At 49.4% G+C, this 20,683-nt stretch overlaps 1 protein-coding gene across 1 annotated transcript in view; it reads left to right on the top strand.

The window, feature by feature from the left end:
• The first annotated feature begins 8,986 nt into the window (after positions 1–8,986).
• Positions 8,987–20,683, top strand: part of Elmo2 (engulfment and cell motility 2) — a 37,473-nt gene continuing 25,776 nt past the window's right edge. The window contains exons 1-4 of the mRNA XM_051143805.1: positions 8,987–9,060; positions 19,249–19,367; positions 19,582–19,622; positions 20,024–20,096. Of these exons, the coding sequence (XP_050999762.1) occupies positions 19,290–19,367; positions 19,582–19,622; positions 20,024–20,096 (192 nt within the window). The 5' untranslated portion in view covers positions 8,987–9,060; positions 19,249–19,289. The remainder of the gene's footprint in view (positions 9,061–19,248; positions 19,368–19,581; positions 19,623–20,023; positions 20,097–20,683) is intronic.

Genomic DNA, 20,683 nt, shown 5'->3' with positions numbered 1-20,683 from the left:
ATACACCAGAAACCCTGGTTCCCAGAAGAACAATTTTCCCAAATTAAGTTATCATGAGTTATGTGAACCCCAGCCTCTGGGAGCCAGAGCAGACTGGCTGGCTGCCTCGTGCCCTTTGCTTCCTGCTCAAAGAACCAAGTCCCCATAAATTTCTTCCCCAGGCTGCATTTGCCCATTTTAAGCCATTTTGCTTCTCTTTCTATCTGAAGCAGAGCGCTGTGTCAAGGGAGACAAGGTAATGATGTCTCAGAAGAAGTCTCAGGCCGGGGACTCAGACAGAGCCAGGCTTGAACAGCGGCTTCTTCTCCACCAAATGACTCGGGCTGGAAACAATGGCTGTCACAGGGTTTTCATTTGTAAAAAAAAAAAAAAAAAAGAGAGAGTGTTACCAGACTGTGCATCAGAGGATCAGAGGAGAAGGCCATGGAGGGAGCTTGGCATAGACTCCGCTCTTCAGCCTGTCTTGGAAGGTATGAAATGGGACCAGAAAGATGGCTCTGCAGGTAAAACTGCTTGTTGCGCAAGCCTGTTGACCTAAGTTTGAGTCCTAGAACTTAAAATAGACTCCTGAAAGCTGTCCTCTGGTCTCCACGTGTACACTGTGGTATGCACACATGCATATCACACACACACACACACACACACACACACACACACACAGGCACGCACCGCACGCACACTGTGGTGGTTTGAATAAGAATGGCCCCCAAGCTGGGTGTGATGGTGCACACCTGTAATCCCAGGACTCAGGAAGCAGAGGCAGGTGGATCTCTGTTAAATTCAAGGCCAGCCTAGTCTACAGAGAAAGTTACAGGACAGCCAGGGCTGTTATGCAGAAAAACCCTGTCTCAAAAACTAAAAGAAAAAAAGAAAGGAAGGAAAGAAGGAAGGTAGGAAACAAAGCAAAACAAAAATGGCTTATAAAGCCAGGCCCAGTGTCTCTCTCTTTCTGCTGCCTGTATATACAGACGTAGAACTCTCACTATTTTTCTGCCTGCATGCCACCATGCTCCTTACCGTGATGACAATAAACTAACCCTCTGAAACTCTAAGCAAGCACCAATTAATTGCTTAAAGAGTTGCCATGGTCACGACTTCTCTTCACAGCAATAGAACCATGACTGACTGCCTAACACACACACACACACACACACACACACACACACACACACAAATATGACCAGAAAGAAGTAAATTTAAAAATTAAAGGGTGTCTCTGTGCAGTTGTGTGGCTCATGAACTTTAATCCCAGTACTAGGGAGCAGCAGCTGGCGAATCTCTGTGAGTTCAAGGCCAGCCTGGCCTACAAAGTGAATTCCAGGACAGCCAAGGCTACATAGAGTAACCTTGTCTTGAAAAACCATAAATAAATAAATAAATAAATAAATAAAATATATTTAAAAAAATTAAAGGGATGAAAAATAAAGTCCAGGAATGGTGGATGCCAGAAATCAAGTGTATTCTGGTCTACACATGAGACCCTGTCACAATAACAACAAAAAAGATTTTGTTCTGCCCTGCTCCCCTCACTCTGAAGACAATCTGTCATGAGAATTCCCTTCGGAGTGGGGGTGGGGCGATGGAAGCAGTGTTTACTCCTCTTTATTTCCCCAAGGACAGACCAAAGTACAATGCAGCAGTGAATGTATTGGGCTTCCTCGGAGTGTGGGTGGGGGTTGCTTACAGAAGTTTGGGGGAACCTCACAGTATCCTCAACCATAAAAATCTTTTCCCAGCATGGATGATGGCTTTCACATAGCCATTGGTGGAGGCTTCCTCCTTCAGTTAACCTTTCCCAGTCTGTCCATTCTAGCATCTCCTGAGACACACACATCCCCCAAAAGACCATGACAACTGGGCCAGAATCCCAGACAGTTGGCTGGGAAGTATAGGAATCCACCAGAATCTCAGGCAAGGGCCCAGGGTCCCCTTTATCCCCTCCTTTTTGTGAAACAGCAATAGCCTATATCCCTACTCACGGTAGTCCCTTGCAATGAGGCACAGATAAGGGCACAGCTCAGAGGACCATGTTCTACACACCCTGGTCCCTCTGACAGAATTCCTGGATGCTGCTGGAATGACCAGCATGTTGCTGTGGCAAGAAGCAGGGCAGGGTTTATCAGTCAGTTCTTTGCTGGTAAGAAACATTGAAAACCATCAACTTTGAAAACGCAAGTTTTCTCTTAGTTCACAGTCTGGACGATTCCAGGCCATAGTGTGTGTGTGTGTGTGTGTGTGTGTGTGTGTGTGTGTGTGTGTGTGGTGTGTTGGGGGGGTGGGCACTACTGCATTTTGGACCTGTGATTATGTTGTACATCATGGCCTGAGCTTGTGGTGAAGGAGGCCTGCTCAAGTCATGGCTAGGCCTAATAAAGAGAAAGAAACTGGTGCCCCACTGTCCCCTTTGAGGCCGTACCCTGAGTGACCTCAAACCTCCCCTATGCCACACCTCTTTCAGACATCCACCTGGTGCTAACAGCACCAGGTTGAGGACTGAACCTGTTAGGACGTGGACCTTTGGGGATGGTTAAGTCTGTAATAGTTACCATTGGTTGTCACTTGACTGGGCCTAGACTCACCTAAGAGACACTTCTCTGGGCACATCTGTGAGGAAGTTTCTAGACTGAGTGAACAGAGGTGGGAAGAGCCACCCTGAAGGGCACCATCCCACGGACTGGGGTCCTAGACTGAATGGATAGGAGACAGTGAGCTGAGCATCAGTGTTCATCACCCTCTGGTTCCTGACGGAGGATGTAGTGTGACCAGCCATTTCACAGCACAGCCACCATGATGGGAGGCTCCCCTGACTGGTGAGACAAATAAACATTTCCTTCCTTAAGTTGCTTTGTTGTTTGTGTTTGTTTGCTTGCTTGTTTGTTTGGAATCAATGAGGAAAGTGATGAATCCTGAGCACAGGTGATGGCAGCAGTGGTTGGGAGTAGGTAAGAGTGGCAGCAGCTGCCCTGCTCTGGTGGGGAGGGGAAGAGATTTCTGGTAAGGTCTGAGGAGCCAGGGAGCAGGGAGGCTATGGGGCTGGGGACAGAAGAGAGGCTATTCTGTTTTTGTTGTTGTTGTTGTTCCTTTTCTTTTTTCTTTTTATTAATTAAGCATTTTTATTTTTTTACATATGCATTTACATTATTACACATATATACAATAGACTACCTACAGCAAGAAGAACCATGACACAGTCAGGAGTTATATAAATGTTACATTGTTAGTGTTTTGGCTGTTTGTATTTGACAGCCTTGAAGAAAACATCTTTCCAATCTTGGTGCGTCTAAAATTCTGAATCTTTATCACATCTTGTCATTATCAACTTAAAACATCTATCTAGACCTAAAAACATCTTAACTCCTAAACAACTAAGCTTCGTTGTAAAACTAAGCTCCCTGGTCTTCAACTCCATCAGAGACTTGAGAAGGAATAAACTTGATTACCTGAGTATGCTGGGAGTGCAAGTTAGTAGCTTTCTGAGTGAGAAGATGACAGAGACAGTTTGCTATATGAGCAGTCACCAGAAACTTTCTATGATGTTGGAGCATCTTCTTCAGTCTTCTGGCCCAATATATCTGACAGACATATTTGTGAGGTAAGAACTTTTGAGGACTTGCTTACCCTGTCTTGGGAGAGTTTGGCCTGCATCCAAGCTTGCCCTTTTTTAGGCAGAATTCTGTCTGTGGTAGAAATGAGGACATTTTGCCCAGGGGCTTGTTTGCCACATTTGAAGCTATCTCCCCAAGGATTTTTTTTTTCTTTATGGTTTCTTTCCTTCACTTCACGAAAACAAGAAGTCATCAGCTAAAGGTGAGGAGTCACAGACCAAGCTGAGAAGATGTCCAGGAGCCTCCAGGTGCTGGCCAGAGCCCCATGACACAATGACATTGTCCCACTGTGGGGAGGGCCTTCTTTTTTGTCATCATTGTTGTTTTTTGTTTGGTTTGGTTAGTTTTCGGTTTTGTTTGTAAGATTTATCTATTTATTATCTATACAGTGCTCTGTCTGAATGTACACCTGCAGGCCAGAAGAGGGCATCAGATCACATTATAGATGGTTGTGAGCCACTATGTGGTTGCTGGGAATTGAACTCAGGACCCCTAGAAGAGCAGTCAGTGCTCTTAATCTCTGAGCCATCTCGCTAACCCCAAGGGGAGGGCCTTCTTAAGCTGGAAAGATGTAGTCTGCTCTGGCCCCATTCAGCATTGGGCCCTGGTCTAAGGAGAGTTGTGATTCCTCCTAGAAGTAACTGGGGAGGGGAGAGGAGGGAGAGTCAGAATTGAAGACAAGGGGTCAAGGAGGGAAGTGAGGCCACAGGGTGGGGTTGGAGGATGATGAACTGTTCAAAAGTAGAAGGTCAAAGGGATAAAGGAACTGGGAGGGGCTTTTCCCCGTGTTCCAGTTTCAGATGTCACTGTAGGGGAACTGATGAACAAGGGTCAGTTCACTCAGGAAACACTGAACAGTTTAAAGCTTGGGGCTCAGGAGATGGCGCAACCCGCATTATAAAAGCTTAATATGGCAGTACACATCTATACTTTAGCACTGGGGAGGGGGCAGGGCAGGGTGTAGAAGACAGGCAGATCTTTGGAGCTCACTGGCCAGCTTTTGTAGCCAGAAGAGAGATGCTATCTCAAAGGATAAGGTGGAGGGGGCTGGCAAGATGGCTCAGCAGGTAAAAGCACCTGCTGAGTAAGCCTGGGGTTTGGTTTTAATCCCTGAAAGGGAATTAAAGGCGGAAGGAGAGAAGCAACTTCTGAAAGCTATCCTCTGACTTCTGCGTGCACACACGCCATGGTACATATCTCTCCTACCCCCTCTAACAGTTAAATAATGTGGAGAGCAATACAGGAAGATACTGGGGTCAAGTTCTGTCTCCCACATTCACTCACACACACAGGTGCACATATGTATATGCCACATAAACATATATACATGCACGCACACAAATTGACAACATAATTAGTTAAGGTTCTAGTGTGTACCAAGCTCCGTGACAAGTACTCCACATTTACTGTGTTCTCAGGGCCATCCGTTGAAGCTGGTACTATTATCGTCTCAGAAAGATCTAGAGCCTCATCTGGGGACATGCGACAGCAGAGAGGTCTGCACTACCTCAGTGTGTTGGGTTGATGCATGGTATTGTGGTCCTCAGCTGAGATGCTCCACTGGCTCAGCCCTAGCCACAAACAGGGAATCTGACTTCAGCTGCCCAGTGACTGAGCTGGGGTAGCAGGCCTAGAAAAAACGCATGCTTTGGTGCTGGGCGGAGTGCCCATTCAGAGGCAGTCAGCTAAAAGGAGGAAGCATTGCCCAAACTTGGCTGATGGAACTCCAAACTCTGCTCAAAGAAAGTTCTGCTCAGGGAGTGGGAGAAAGGGACAGAAGCAAGTCATTTTGGCAACCTGAGCTCTTAAAGTGTCTCAGGCCTCTGCAGCTTCCTGTCAGCCTGTGAGTTAGCCACTAGCCTTCCGGAGAGGCTTAAGATAGCCCTTTGACCAACTAAGCCATGCCCCCAGCTAGACAATGTTTTTGTTACAAGGATGGATGGATTGATTGGGTGCTCCATGTTTACCGTGGGCACCAGTGTGGAGGTCAGAGGACGATTTGCAGGAATCAGTCCCCCCCACCCCCCCGCAATGTGGGTCCTGGACTTGAACTCAGGCCATTAGGTGCAGAGGCAAGCAACTTTATCCTTTGAGCAATCTTGCTATCTCCATCGGTCAATTTTTAAAGAGCTGACCTTGGAATCAAACAACCTGGATGGAAAACTTCTTTACATCTCATCCACCTAAGGACCCACAGACAGAATAGCAAGCCCCCATGGTGATTGTTCCCGGGACCAGTGTCCATTGAGTATGGGCAGAACCGGGTAGCGGTGGGTGAGGGACCACAGACACAAATGTTAAGGAGGCTCTCTCTCTCAGAGCTGTGTGAGTTCAGGGTCATCTCACTAGTCTAGGACAGAGCTGGGCGTGTGGCTCAGTGGGTAGAGTGCCCTCCTGGCATGGATGAGGCCTCCTGAGTTCTGGGGTTATGGGAGTACGCCACCACATTTCCAGCTTTGCATAAACCAGATGTGGTGGCACACTTAGGAGGTAGAGGCAGGAGGGTCAGGGAGAGATTGAGGTCATGTTCTGCTACAAGGTGACTCTGAGACCAACCTAATCTCAAAAGTCACCTTCCTTAAGTGAGTGTTCTGGGCCAGTGGAGAGCCTTCTACTCTACGCGACCATTTGGGGACCATGGCACTCTCAACATGGTGGCTCTGTCTTTACCCTGCATATCATGACGATGGAAGGGTCAAGGCTGGGTACAGTCCATGAGGAGGATGAATTGGGAGGACGTGCCAGCTGACTTCACACCTAAAGTCTGAAGTTTCATGCTTTCGCGGCCACTGCCGAGAAGGAGGTGCCCAGCCGGCTGTTGGTCTTTGTCACACATGAAGTTAGGAAGTGAGTCATGGAGTGAGGGTGGGCCAGACATGTAACTACAGAAGCAGGCAGAAGGGTCACTGGTGGACAGCTGGCAAATCCCACCAAGTCACTGGCCACAGAGAGCTTGCTTTCCAGCAGGTTCTATCCTAAATGATATTAAAGGCTGCCGAGTAAGTACCCTGAGGGTTCAGGGGAAAGATGGGTGCTCAAGAGCTGGAGTCACTGGGGAGGCAGAGGGTACGAGGGGATGTTGCCAGCAGAGGAAGTGCGGAACATCCCATGGCACTAGAAAAAGGGCAGAGGACAGGGCCTGACATGCTTTTATGTGGCAGCGAAGACATGGGCTAGCTCAAGGCAGGAGGCTCGCTGAAGCCCATCATGAGAGTGGTAGACTTCTCAGCCACTTGTGGGACTTTGTTGTAGTTGCACATGACCTTGCGGTCTCTGCAGGCTCTAGACGAGAGAGTAGGAAGTGGGCTGAGGAGGGGACTCTTAACTGTGCAGCCATGGGGAAGCCATCATCTGTGCTGAGGCGAGGAGGCTTTCTGGTGGTGTAGTTGTTGGGGTCCCCCACACTTCTGTAAATAATCCCTCAGCCCCTGCACTAGTTAGGCTTTGTCAACTCCACACCAGCTAGGCTCATCTGGGAAGAGAACACCTCACTTGAGAAAATGTTCCCATTAGACGGGCCGACACAAATCTGTGGAGCCTCTTCTTGATGGCTGGTTGATGTGGGCTGCGTTACTCCTGAGCAAGTGATCCTGGCCTGTATAGGAAAGTGGCTCACCCAGGAAGCATTCTGCCTTGGCCTCTGTTTCAGTCCTTGCCTTGAATTCCTGCCTGTTTTCCCTCAGTGATGGACTGTAGAGGTGTAAGCCAAGTAAATGCTTTCCTGCCCAAGTTGCCTTTGGCCATGATGTTTTATTACAGCAATAGAAGGCAAACTAAGAGGCTCATCAACGAACAGAACCCATCGGTTGGACTTGATGGGGGGGGGCGGCAGGGGGGCACGGGGCGGGGGAAGCACTTTGGTTTGTCATTGGTGCCTTAATGGGGCTGGGGGGGGGGAAACGCATTTGCTTAAATGTTCAGCAACACTCTGTTTCAAAAGAAGCAAGCAAGCAAAGAAAAACAACCTACAACAACAATGAAGATGCTCACACCACTATGGCTGACAATAAACGGTAACAGAATGACACTGACAGGGTCCTTTGAGGCTCCCTCCCTTAGAGCAGTGAAGGGCCTTGGAGTCCAGCAAGGTAGACAAAGGTGGCTACACTATGTTCTGGAATAAAGCTGTATTGGAACATGGCCACATGCTTTTATCCACAGCAGTTTTCCCTAAAACAAAGGCAGAGACAGTGGCTGGAAGCGTTCAGTATGTGGCCCTGTTGGAAGTGCGACCCGCCGGCTCCTGCAGGGCCCTTATTAGCACTGTGATTCCTTTATTAGCTCTGTGATCATGAGGGTAACTTTGCTGTCTGGGCACCACCCTGTTCACCAGCTGATAACAATCCTCTTCAATTCTAAGACGCTAGTTGGAGCCCGCGGAACTGCCTGTAAAGACACAGAGAAATACTTCAAAGACAGTGAAGTACCACATAAAAGATGGTCATTATTTCGTCTCTCTGCTAAGTGATCCATTTATAGAATGGATTACAAAGTGTCTGTCTTCTGGCATTGTCGTAAGGATTTGCTAGGAGAAATGCTTTAAAAAATAAATAAATAATATCTGGAATCAAATGGGGGAGATAGCGTCTTGCTGTGTGTCACCGGCTTTATAGTTGGTCCCCTAAGACACCACCCCCCCACTCCCCCACCACCCGCAAGTCTCTTCTGCAACTGGGGATCGCATACTTGCCCTCTCTACCAGCCTGCTGTGAGCCTTAAGGGAGATGGCAGGAGTGAGTCCTTGGCGCGGTGCCCGGCCTTGTTAGATATCCGCAGGTGCGGTGACGAACGCCACCTCCCACGGATCCGTACCAACAGCACAGCTGAGCTGTACCCCTCTGCCTCTGCTCAGCGCCCACGGTCATCCCTGGGTGCCGGTATAATTAGCTCCATCTCCGTAGTGAGCAGCCGCGGCTGCTCATAGCCTCTGACACGACTGTCACCTCCCACTCAGCTCCCCAAATCAGCGATTCCCACCGTTAAGTCGATCAGGTTGAGCATCGCCAGAGGACAGCTTGCTCCTTACAACAATGTGTAGCAAGGACCCAGAGGGACCCCGCCCCCAACCCCTTTCACCCTTAGGTTGTGTACAGAAATAAAAGAGAGAGAAAAAAAAGTTTGGGTGGGGAGCAGCCTCTAGTGTCTGCTGGGAAATCACGTTCCTACAGACCCAATAGTCGGCTGAAGAAAGGCAGCCTGTCTCTTTAAGAGGCCTTCCTCGGAGGGGCGGGGCCGGCCGGCGTCGCTCCAGCCCGCGCCCTCAGTTAGACCCGCCTCCTCTTTAGTGACAGACAGACGACCCAATGGAAGAAAGAATTTTCAGAGTGACGGCAAAGCGGAGCAATATAAGCCCTAGCCGGCCCGCGTGGGGCGGGGCCCCAGGAGGGCGGGGCTGACGAGGCCAGAGGAGCAGCGGCTGGACGCGGGCGCGGAGCTGGGCCTCGGCGGGCGCCGGGTGAGTGAGGGGCGCGCGGGGCTTGAGGCCGAGGGTCGGAAGGGCTGAGGATGGGGGCCCGGGGCCGGAGAATAGGGTTGAGGCCGAGGGCAGCGTCTGCTCGACCTCCAGGTCCCGGCATGGCGCCGGCCCGGTCATCCCCCTGCCGTCGATACCGACCCTCTTCTTTCCTTCTTCACTGTCCCGCCTCGGTCCAGGCCGCTCTCACCCGCTTCCTTCCGCAGCACCGCAATGCCCGGGATGCTCCGGTGCCGGTCCCCACCCTCCTCTTCGGGTCCTTCGCCGCCCTTGCTGGGCTCAGGCTGCTCCTGGCCTGGTTCTATCCCTTCCCTGCCCCTCGCTCTGCCCTCCCTCAGAGTCCGTCCCACGGTCTAGTCTTGTAAACTTGTAAACTTATAAATCCTCCCAGTTTTCCTTCAGAAGGCTTCCGGGGTCCCGAGTTCTGGACCCTGGGGCGGCCCTCTGAACACGGGTGTTCCCCACAGCGCGTGCACGTCTGTAGCTTTGCAACTGTCTCGAAGTGTTGATTACTGCTATTCTGCCTGTCCGAGCAGGCAGGGATGCCCACGGGGAAGAAGACTGTACCTGATGTTGCTCCGTGCACCCACAGCATCTCAGCAGGGCGGGCACTATAAATATTTCCTAAATGAATGAACGAAGGGTTTGGGCTTGTCTAGAGGAAAGGGATGCTGTCTCAGCCCCTGACGACATCCCATCAGTGGGGGATGGAACCCACATTTTTGGAATGCTTCCTGACAGTCAGGCACTAAGGAGGCTAACCTGGGCTCTCCACCAAAAAAAAAAAAAAAAAAAAAAAAAAAGTCACACTTGTTAATTTAACTCTTCCAACAGCCACATCCCAAAAATGTAAAATAAGCAAGTGAGATAATTTATTAATGTCTTATTTAGTATGTTTCAGAATATAATTAATGGTTCACGTAACCAATGTAAAGTCGTCTTAATGGAGTTGGTGACTTTTTATGTGTTAACTTCCTGAATCTGCTGTGTACTTCGCACTTGAGACAGCCATTCTCATTTCACAGAGGCCCAGCTGTAGCCATTTGTCAAGTGGTCTGTAACCACAGGGCTAGGGTGGCTGCCTTGGCTGTGAAGTGCTGTGTATGTGTGTGGGTGTTTAATTTGCATGATAGTCTTTTGAGGAGACTATCATTATTCGTATTTACAGATTAAAAATAGCAAAGTTCCTGAAAGATTTTACCTCCCCAGATTCATTCTACAGTTTTTGAACAAAGGAGACGGGTGGGGGAGGGGGCTCAAGAAAGGGTTTCTCTGTGTAGCCCTGCCCTGGAACTCACTCTGTAGACCAGGCTGGCCTCTAATTAAAGGCATGGACCACCATCCCCAGCTTGTCTGTTGCTCTTGAAATATATATATATATATATATATATATATATATATATATATATATATTTTTTTTTTTTTTAAGCTTTATGATGTTCTATGATGCTCCTAAGAGATGAAGGATGTGAGGACTAGACTCTTTAAAAACAGTGGCACCAGTAGTCAGCATATTCTAGCATGCTCCATGCCTAGGTCAGGTCTTCCTAGGTGAGTCACAAGCAAACAAAGTTAAAAACCTGTCCTGGGTTTGGAGGTGTGCCGGAGCTCTATAGAGGCTAGGCAGAAAGAACCCCCGAATACAGAAATTCAAAACCAGCCTGGGCAGTATATTGAGACTCCAACTTAAAGGAAAAAGAAAAGCCAAGAAGGTTAGTTCTCTGCCCAAGTCACCAATGACTCCTTAGCCCACCTGCATTACTGCGGCCTGGTCCCAGGGTCAGGGCTGAAAACCTTCTGTGGCCTGTAGGACCTCAGAGATGCCAGTCAGGGTGAGGCAGTTCAGCAGTTGCTCACTGAGTGAGTGCACTCTCTCCCTGAGCCTATCCCTGGTCTAGGCCCCTTGAGGTGACTGGACAGTGTAAGTCTTCATCTTCAGGATGCTCAGGGTAGACTTGGAAAGACAAGACCATATCCTATAGGATGGCTAGAGTGTGTTCAAGACAGCACATAAGGTGAGAAGACCCAGAATCCCTTGTGTGTCAGAAGTTGCCAAGTAGTGTCTTGGCCAAGCTGCATGATCCCCACCCCCTGAAGAAAAAAACAAAAACAAAAACAGAATTTGAACTGCTAGGCAGGATAAATGCTTCTTAGCATGAGGGCTTCTGTGCAGAAGCTACTTGGTTTATTCACATACCTGCCTGGCTGCTTAAAGGCACTTCCTCACCTGCTGAGAGTGCTCATTGAATTGGCTGAGAAACCATCCTGTGCCGTCATTATGCTGGCCTGCTATGGAACCAGAGCAGGAGTGTCCACTGGGCATAGTGGCAGCAACGCCACTTTTTTGTGGGTTTTTCTTCTCCGTAGCTATAACACCTGTTCTCTTATTTTGCCCATAGCAAACCACAGTGTGGCAGGTAGGGCTCCTTAGCGCTAAGGTGTGCGGTTCCAGGGTGTGTAGCTTCCTCAGTTCACACAGAAGCCTTCTTACTCTGTCCCAGGTATTATGTGAGTGCTTTGCATGCATTATCCCATTTCGTGTTCACATAGCTTTTACAGGGAGTGGCTGGTTCTAATCCCTGGCATCCAAATGCAGTCTAGCTGCTCTAGGACGCAAGCCCCTAATTGCTCAATGCCACTGCTGCATGAGAGGGTCCAGGCGGGAAAACGGTCCATCCCTGCCTCTACATTCAGCCCAGAGACACTTGTGCTTGCGGCCATGTGGCAGGAAAGGGCTGATCCAGAAGTGGAGACTGGACCTTTTTTTTTTTTCTTTTTCTTTTTTGTCCCTAACTGGTGTCCCAGCCTGACCTGGCCAGTTCATCTGGACCTCAGTTCCTTTCTTTATGAAATTAGAGGAAAGGCTTGGCCTCATTCTCAGAGAACAATGCTGTGTTGTTATGGTCTCTGTTCAAGGAGTTCAGCCCATAGCCTGGAGTTTTGGGGACAACCCAGGCCACTCTTAGCCTGCTGTACCCAGTCCAAGCTCGTCCTCCTTGTGGTCTTTTTGTTGTCCTTTCCCCCCTACCTCCCTCCTCAGCGTTTCTCTGTGTGGCCCTGGCTATCTGGCTGTCCTGGAACTCTCTGTAGACCAGACTGGCCTCGAAATCAGTGAGATCCCCCTGCTTCTGCCTCCCAAGTGCTGGGATCACAGGTTTGCACCACCACAGCCTGGCTTCGTCCTCCTTGTGTAATCATTTTAATCTGTTGGTCAGAAACATTTAAAGTTTTAATGTATTTTTATTTTGTGTGTAAGAGTGTTTTGTCTGCAGGTATTTGTGTACACTGTATGTGTGCCTGTGGAAGCCAGAGGAGGGTGTCAGATCCCCTAGAACTGAAGACGCAGGCTGTCTTGTGGGTGTTGGGAATTGAACCCAGGTCCTCTACAAGAGCAGCCAGTGCTCTCAACCACTGAACAGTCTCTTCAGACCCAAGAAACAGTTTCTTAGGATTTATTTGTATTTTCTGTCTCAGTTTCTGTTCCCCCTTATATCTGACCCTTTCTGAACCAACTGTCTGCATAATTACAGTCAAGGCTGTGCACGTTCTGGGAAGTGGATAATGCAGTCACTAACGGTTCATGACTTTTAAAGACAGTTAAGCCTGAGGGCGTTTTGGGTGGAATTCTGTGGACACATGAGTGCTGTGCTACAAACTAGGGCACCAGCAGGTAGAGAGTAGGTGCGCCACTTGGAGGTCCTGTGCTCAGGCTGCTTGCCTTCCTGGAGCAAGGTCTTCGTCTCAGCCTCCAGTAAAATTATTTGGGGGGGAGGCCACAGTGATACAGCTAGCTGGGGTAGGGGTTATGGGGGCGAGAGACAACAACAACGGGACCATAGCCAGTCTGGAGAGCCATTGTCTAGAGCAGTGACGATTTAGTTCTTCCTGTTGCTGTGATCCCCAACCATAAATGTATTTTCATATTCACATATTTATAACTGTAAATTTGTAATATAAATATCTGATATGCAGAATGGTCTTAGGTGACCCTTGTGGAAGGGTCATTGAGACCCAGAGGGGTCTCAAGCTACAGGTTGCCAAGCATTGACCTAGAGCCTTCTTCATGACCTCATGGTGTATGTGAACTACACCTGGATTGCATCTGAAGACAGGTCTCGATCCAGAGGGTGTAGGCTGGAGGGGTGCTTCCGAGTTAATACTGACTCCTGTGGGGTATTCCATGTGTCCAGTTGCCAGACAAGAGGTGACTTCAGAAGCAGGATTATAAAATCTGTAATCGTAAAGGTGTGCAGCAAGACGTGGCAGCCCACTTGATGACATCACCATTACCTGCTGATTGAGGATGAGGAAGCCACAGGGAGGGCTTGTCTGAGCAGGTAGAGGTTGGCCATTTGGACAGGGTGTTGGAACTGATGGACAGCAAAGGTTCAGAGCCAGCATGGTTTTCAAGGGGACAGGTGAGAGGTGGAGGTAGACATCATCCACGGGGATAAGTATGGGCACTGTGGGGCTGGCTCAACTTTAGATATCCTGCTAAGACCCTTAAGCCACTTTTGTCTAGGAACAGATGTTCCACAAGGTGGTTGCAGGGTGAATGAGCTCAGGGAAAGATCCTAGGCAGTTACTTAACACATATTTTGTCTCTGCATAGTGGCTTTTAGCCATACTTGGGTGAGGCCTGTGTTCAAATGTCAAAACAAAGCTCTATGAATCTGTTGCCCTCACCTCCTATCCTGTGGCATTTCCTTTTCTATACCTCAGGGCCTCACCCTAGTTAAAGGAGAGTGAACTAGGGGAAACTGAGTCATTCTTCAGATGAAAAGTTCACAAGGGGAAGCCTCCACTGAGATTGTGATCTTGATTGAAAAGGTGTGATCTCTGGTTACCTCTTTGGTGAGGCAGCATTCTGTCACAGGAAACATAAACCAAATTCACCAGGCCTCCCCCACTGCATGGCAAGCAGAACAGAACAAAAAACACACAGGAATTCCTACCAGCTGGGGACAAGGGAGAGCTGGGAACCTTCTGGCATCCTTTATCCCCGCCACCTCCTGGGAGGGCTTGTCTTCCTTTCTAAGCTGGATTCCAGTTGTGCTGTCAGCCTCAACCTGAAGCTTCCCTGTAGGAGTGATGGACAAAACTCCCCGAGGCCTTTCCTGATGATGCACCCCTTCCAGAAGCCACTTGGAAACTGGTCAATTGGATGGCCTATCCTGCCACTGTTCCGCTCCTCCGGCTGTGTTACTGGGAGACTGCATTAGTGCTGTCCTTCCACAGCTCTTGGATCTGTGTGGGCCTCTCTTCTGTTTTTGCCTGATCGTCTTTGTCTTTGTGGTGCAGGGGCCTAGGGTCTTGTTCAGTCCCATAGATCCTGAGGTAGTGAATAAAGAAAGTGGGGGTAGAGGGTGGGAGAGTCACTGGGCCCGGGAGGGGCTGTGGGTTAGGAGGGGGACACTCCATTGCTCTCATTGCTATTGAAGTGAATGGTAGAACAGTGGCTATTTATAGCCCTGAGAATTTTGCAATGTTATTGAATTGCTTCGACCTAATTTCCCACTTCCTTTCTAAAATGAAAATGGAGAGTAAGCAGACACGTGCTAGAGGGCTTCCCTACAAGGAGATCCTTCATCCCCGAATGCTCCCTGTCTGGGAAGTCCTGCTCCATTCTCTCCTTGGTTTCCAGGGGAGGGAAAAGAGATTGTTTTCCCCTAACTACATTCTCCAGTTTGGCTTGTTCTAAGTTAGTCTTCAAAGCACAATTGTGTGGGGATACTGTGCTGCAAGGCTTTCACACTTGGTGAGAACAGTTCCTGCCACCTGCCTGTTGGAAGCCAGCTCTGGTGTGCAGGAGTTGAAGTCAGAGCAATGGGGTTTCAGTGTACATGGGTCCCTTCCTGCAGGGTTAGGGTTAGTGAAGAAGTGTGTGACTCCATAACTGTAGTAGACATGTGACAGAACGTGCAAACAGTGCACATACGTGGAATAATAGTGCCAATGGGAGGTGATACCCAGCATGGGCTTTGAAGCTTGAATAGGAGCTCTCTGGTAGCTAATAGAAGGGACTTTGTGAAAGGTGCAGGAAGAATGAGGGAACCCAGCTTCAAACAGCCGGAAATGGAGGGCCATTTTCTGTTGGATAGGCCTCTGAGCACAAACCTGAAGTCTCCACTGAGCAGCTGTGATGGTCACATACAAGGCTGTCTTCTTCCATGTGAGTTTCTAACATTCCAAGTGAGTGACTGAGGGTGCCCCTGACTTCCTTTGTCTAGAAAGCACACCTGTACAGGGTTTCTATGTGGACCAGGTGGCATAGGCCTGTCACCTCAGCTACTCCAGAATCCAAGACAGGAGGATTACAAGTTAGGCCTGGGCAACTTTTTGAAAGCCCTGTTTTATTTATTTTATTTTTTAAAATATATTTTATTAATTTATTCATATTACATCTCAATTGTTATCCCATCCCTTGTATCCTCCCATTCCTCCCTCCCTCCCATTTTCCCCTTACTCCCCTCCCCTATGACTGTGACTGAGGGGGACCTCCTCCCCCTCATAGGGTATCAAGTCTCTTCTTGATAAAAGCCCTGTTTTAAAATAAAGTAGCAATGCATGCCTGTAATCCCAGCACTCTGAAAGGCAGAGGCAGGCAGATCTTTGTGAGTTTGAGACCCCTGGTCTACAAAGTGAGTCCAGGACAGCGAAGCCTACACAGAGAAGCCCTGTCTTGAAAAGAAAGAAAAGAGAGAGAGAGAGAGAGATTAAATTAGGGCTGGAGGTGTAGAGTTCTCTCTTAGCAAGCTCAGAGCTCTGGTTTAGAACCTCAGTACTTGAATGAAGGAAGGAGTGAGGCAGGGACTTTGAATGGTACCTTCGAGTTATGTAATTGTTAGCTAATGTTATCCTCGTCAAAGGAAGGGCAGTGTGGAGGGAAGACTGAACTTCGGCATCGTTGAGACCCAGATCTGATATAATTCACTTTTTTCTTGCCCCTCCCCCCTACATATTTTTCTCCCTTCCAATCAGATGAGTAGGATGGAGGATGTTTCTCTCAACTTTCACCTTCCTGCCTGTAAAGAAGAATGGTTTTAGGGTTCCTAAGGCATCAGCTATAAAATGACACAGAAGCCGTCTATACACAAGCACCATGTCTGAGGACCCCAGAGTCACCCTGAAAGTGGCCTGCTGTAAGCAAACCGGTCCTCCATAAGTGGGTTTGCTCATGAATTTAGCTAAGTGCCCACTGGACACATCCATTGTCTCACTCCCTTATAGTTTCTTCAAGCTTGGGCCAGTCTTGGTCTTGGACTTTTCCTTTGCAGTGAGCAGAAATGTGGGCTAGCACAGTGCAAGGGCTGTCATTGGCAGGACAGAAATGTGGGCTAGCACAGTGCAAGGGCTGTCATTGCAGGACAAGAGCATTTCATTTAGAAGATGTCACCGTGGAGTCTAGAAAGTGGTCAGGCTTTGCCCATCTCTTGGGATTTTTCTCTTTGCTGGGTCCTGGCCTTATGTCAGCTGCAGGATAGCTTCCTCTGCAAGGCTCTTGGCTTTTCCTGGGGCTTTGGCTGGCCTTGCCCCTCACCTTGAAGCTATGACTTACTGCTCTCATGTCTGTTGTCATCCAGCCTCTTTAGTCCGTGTCTTTTCCAAGTTCAGAAATGGAATTAGATTTGTTTGACTAAAGCTGAGTGTTCACTTCCTTCCCTTCAGCTGTGGCAGCTGGGATGCCACTCGGCGCCAATAGGCTGCCTGACCGTGGGGAGGGCATCCTCTGACTGCAGGCCTGTTGCTGTCCCTTGGGTAGCTGGGGTGGCTGGAGAGCTTCTTGCTGTAACATGGTGAGATGTTTTGAGATGAATCATTCGCGATCAGCTTTGATAAATGACATGATGAGGGCAAGTAATTTCAGACCAAAACAAAGTAGTGACGACAACTCTTATTTGTTCACCTTCAAAGGGGGTGCTAGGAAGGCATTCAGAAAGTTCGGGTCAACTTCCTTTGACATGTTTAAGGAATCATGAACTTGCAACTCAAGGACACTTTAGAACTAGCCCTCACATTTCAAGAACAGAAGACAGAGACTTGGGTAAAGAAGGGATTTGCAGGAGCCATAACAGTCCGTGGGCTTTTTGTCTGCCTTCTTTCTTCAGTGGGGACAGTGTCCTAACCTGGTGCTCTTTTCAAGGTGCCTTCTGTGTACTGTGTGCATGCATGCACATGTACATGCATGCATGCTTTTACCCACTGAGCTATTTCCCCAGGGAGTCGGGGGAACCTCTGACAAATGGTCTAGAAAGCTGTACTGTACACTTCCATTTATAGGAAGCACAAAAACAGGCCCAACGCCTTGGTGGCAGTGAAGTCAGTAGGTGAGCGTGTTCCCTGTCCTGGGCAGAGGTTTCAGCGAGATGTGTATTTCTACTTGTATAATCTGTATACATATACATATATATGTAGATATTCTTAGGGTCCATGCTCTTAGTTGGGTATTACATGTCAGTTCTTAGGGACGGCCTCCGCACTGCAGTTCCACCTCCAGTGATAGCGATGCCCCACCTCAGATATGGATCCCCTGATGTCAGGGTCACAGCACCACCCTGGCATAGCATGCTTTGCCCTGCTGTCAAAGAGAAGAACCTTCCTCAGGAATTAGCCTCATGGGGCCAGTTTCCTTTCAGAGGTTTGTTGTGGGCCTAGGTACATAAAAACTGCACATTAAGGTTCTGCCAGGAGCTGCAGAGGCAGCCGCCCACTGCTGTTTCCTTAGGCCCTGTGTACTTAACGAACAGGAATTCAGAGCTTTTCAGGGGAGAGGGAAGAGCTGGTGGCTCTAAGCTCCAGCCGTCCTCTCTACTTACTAGCTGGGTCAACTTGGACTGGACCCAGTCTTACTCTTGTTTTCTTCAAGTCTGGTGTTGCCCTGCCTCTTCCTGAGGGCTGCTGGGAAGCAGAAGTCAGTGCACTTTCACACCCTGATGTTTTTGACAGCTGACTCTTGACACAGCCCACCCCTCGGGAAATAGACGAGTAAGCTTCTTTTCTCTGCGGGGGGTGTAGAGGACACACTTCTCCCCTTTTCACTAGAGAGGTTTGTGCCCACAAGGCTGTGAGAACTGGCATGTGTTGGGGCTGGAAAATTGATAGCACACACGATTAACAGCTTAGCAACAGTGGTGCCGCACACGCTAACAGAGGCGGGTGGTCCCCATTAGCCAGGCATGAACTGCAGGCGAGGGGCTGAACCTTGAGGAGGCAAGAGGTCTTTTTCATTAAGAGAGCGCCCGCTCCTGAACCTGCAGGCAAGACGTGTAAATAGACATTGAAATACTCTATCAGCAGAGTGACTGCCTTCCTCAGACCTTGGAGAGAGAGCTGCAGTGCTGCCCGGAATACCACTAAGCCACCAGAGTTGCCTAGGATACCAGTCACATGAGCCCCTCTCCCAGACTTGCCCCAGATGATTTATTCCCCCTTTATTTTGAAGAGCAGTGGGGGCAGGGCTCAGATGCACTTTCACAGCCCTGCCCTGTGGAGGGGTCTTTGTGTGAGATCATCCTTACTGCTTGTGTTTGAGCCCCTGGCAGCCCTCACCCTTGGCCCTGGGGACCAAAATAGCATTTCCTGCCTCGGTTCTCTTCCCCGTTTTTTTTTTTTTTTTCAGGACTCCACATTATCCCACAGGGAGGAGGTTCCACATTGTGTCCTTTGAAGGGGCAGGAGTGGCAGCAGCAGGTGGGGGGGGGGGTGGGGGGTGAGGGAGCGCTGCTGGGCCCTGCTGACACTGGGATCTTGTGAGTGTGACTGCTGAGCAGAAATGGCCTGGCCCCTTCAGCTAACCATTCAACCAAGAAAAGACTGTCTATTCTTCTCTGCTTCAGAGCATGTGCTTCTCTCTTTCCGAGGCTTCAAGATGGGAATTTACACTCAGCCAGCTCTGCTCTCACCCCATCCTGTTGACCCCTCACACTGACTGTCACACTGGCAGATCTTGCTGCTGCCTGAGCTGCCGATGATAGAGAGGTTTGTCCCGTTTCTCCTGCTGACTGAATCTAAGGAGACAGCACAAGGAGAGGCTGTGGCGTGAACTTGAAAACTGCATGCTGAGTAGTTCCATGCGTCACTCAGATGCTGCCTTCAGACCTCCAAAGTGGACAGTGAGAATGAAAAGGAAGGTAGATGCTGACCTTTCCTTCTTTTCGGTTCTCTCTCCAGGCAGCTGTGTCTGTGTCTTGACGTAAGGCCCACTGGGAACAATGCCTCCTCCATCGGACATTGTTAAAGTGGCTATTGAATGGCCAGGTGCTAACGCCCAGCTCCTTGAAATCGACCAGGTATGCTCCTGCTGGGAGAGGCAGAGCTGTAAGGTGAGGGTCAGGCCCATAGTGGAGGGAGGCCACTCGTACTGTGAGGAAGGGCATCCACAGGAAGGCTGAGCCCAGGTTCTCCTCAGGAGGGTAGTCACTGTGGCTTGGCAAAGGCCTCCTCCTCCTCACAGCCGAGTGGTTCCATAGCACATGGTGAAGGATCTCCTCCCCTCTCTTTCAGAAACGGCCTCTGGCATCCATCATCAAGGAAGTGTGTGATGGGTATGTTGAAATGACTTCCTTTCCACAGTGACAGCTAAGGCTGAGGGAGGCTGCTCAGCCCCGAAGGAACCTGTACAGAGGGTGTCCAGCTGGGCTGGGTTGTTGTCTTACCAAGGAGGGACAGCTGATGAGTCTGTCCCCGAGGCCCCTGAGATATTTATTCCTGGGCCCAGGAGTGCCCTATAGGATGTAAGACCCACACCCCTCTCACCTTCTTCTGGGGTGCTGACCCTCACCAAGGGTAGAGGGGTCCTGTCTCAGGGGCTTGGCCCAAAGCTTTGTTTGGATTCCATTGTGCTCCAGACAGGCTGGCTAGTCTCTGAGCAACTCGTGAAAACCATTTTGTTGCTGCTCTGGACAAGCCAGAGAAGAAGCACACAGGGTATACTGTTTTCTTTCAGGTGGTCACTGCCAAACCCTGAGTACTACACACTCCGCTATGCAGATGGGCCGCAGCTCTATGTCACCGAGCAGGCGAGTACAGGGTAGCCAAGGGCAGGGCAAGCTTTGCTTACAAGTGACCTGCCAGGGAGGAGTCACTTTCTAGCTTCTTGCTGTCCAGGTGGCTCCATTTCCTGGTTTACAGAGTTGCCCTTTAGGCAACATGTTACACATCAGCCCCATTGCCTGAGGCAGCTCTTGCTTCAAGACCCAGAGCTCTTGAGGAGAACCTTAGGATCTCTTCAAAAGGAACAGGCAGGAAGTGGCCTGGCTGCAGAAGAGTCTCAGTATGCTACAGTTGTCCCTCAGTGTCCATGGGGAGTGGCCCCTAAAGCCCCAGATACCAAAGTCTGTGGATGTACAGATGGCACAGTAGCTGCCTGTCACCTGGGCACATCTCTTGCATGTTAAAATCCCCTCTAGATGGAGAATGTGCTTTCTGCAGTGGGCGGACCATGGAAGTACCTGCTATCCAGAATGCTTAGGGGCCCCCGCAAGAAAAAAAGGCCCCAGTGTTCAAAGCAAACCCTCCCCCACCCCACTCACATGTATCTTTGGTTCACTGCTAGTTGACTCATCTGCAGATACGAGCCAATTACACTGTTAAGATGACCACAAGT

This window comes from Acomys russatus, chromosome 4 (genome assembly GCF_903995435.1).
Source record: "Acomys russatus chromosome 4, mAcoRus1.1, whole genome shotgun sequence".
Taxonomy (NCBI): Eukaryota; Metazoa; Chordata; class Mammalia; order Rodentia; family Muridae; genus Acomys; species Acomys russatus.
This window is presented reverse-complemented; position numbering and strand designations above follow the sequence as displayed.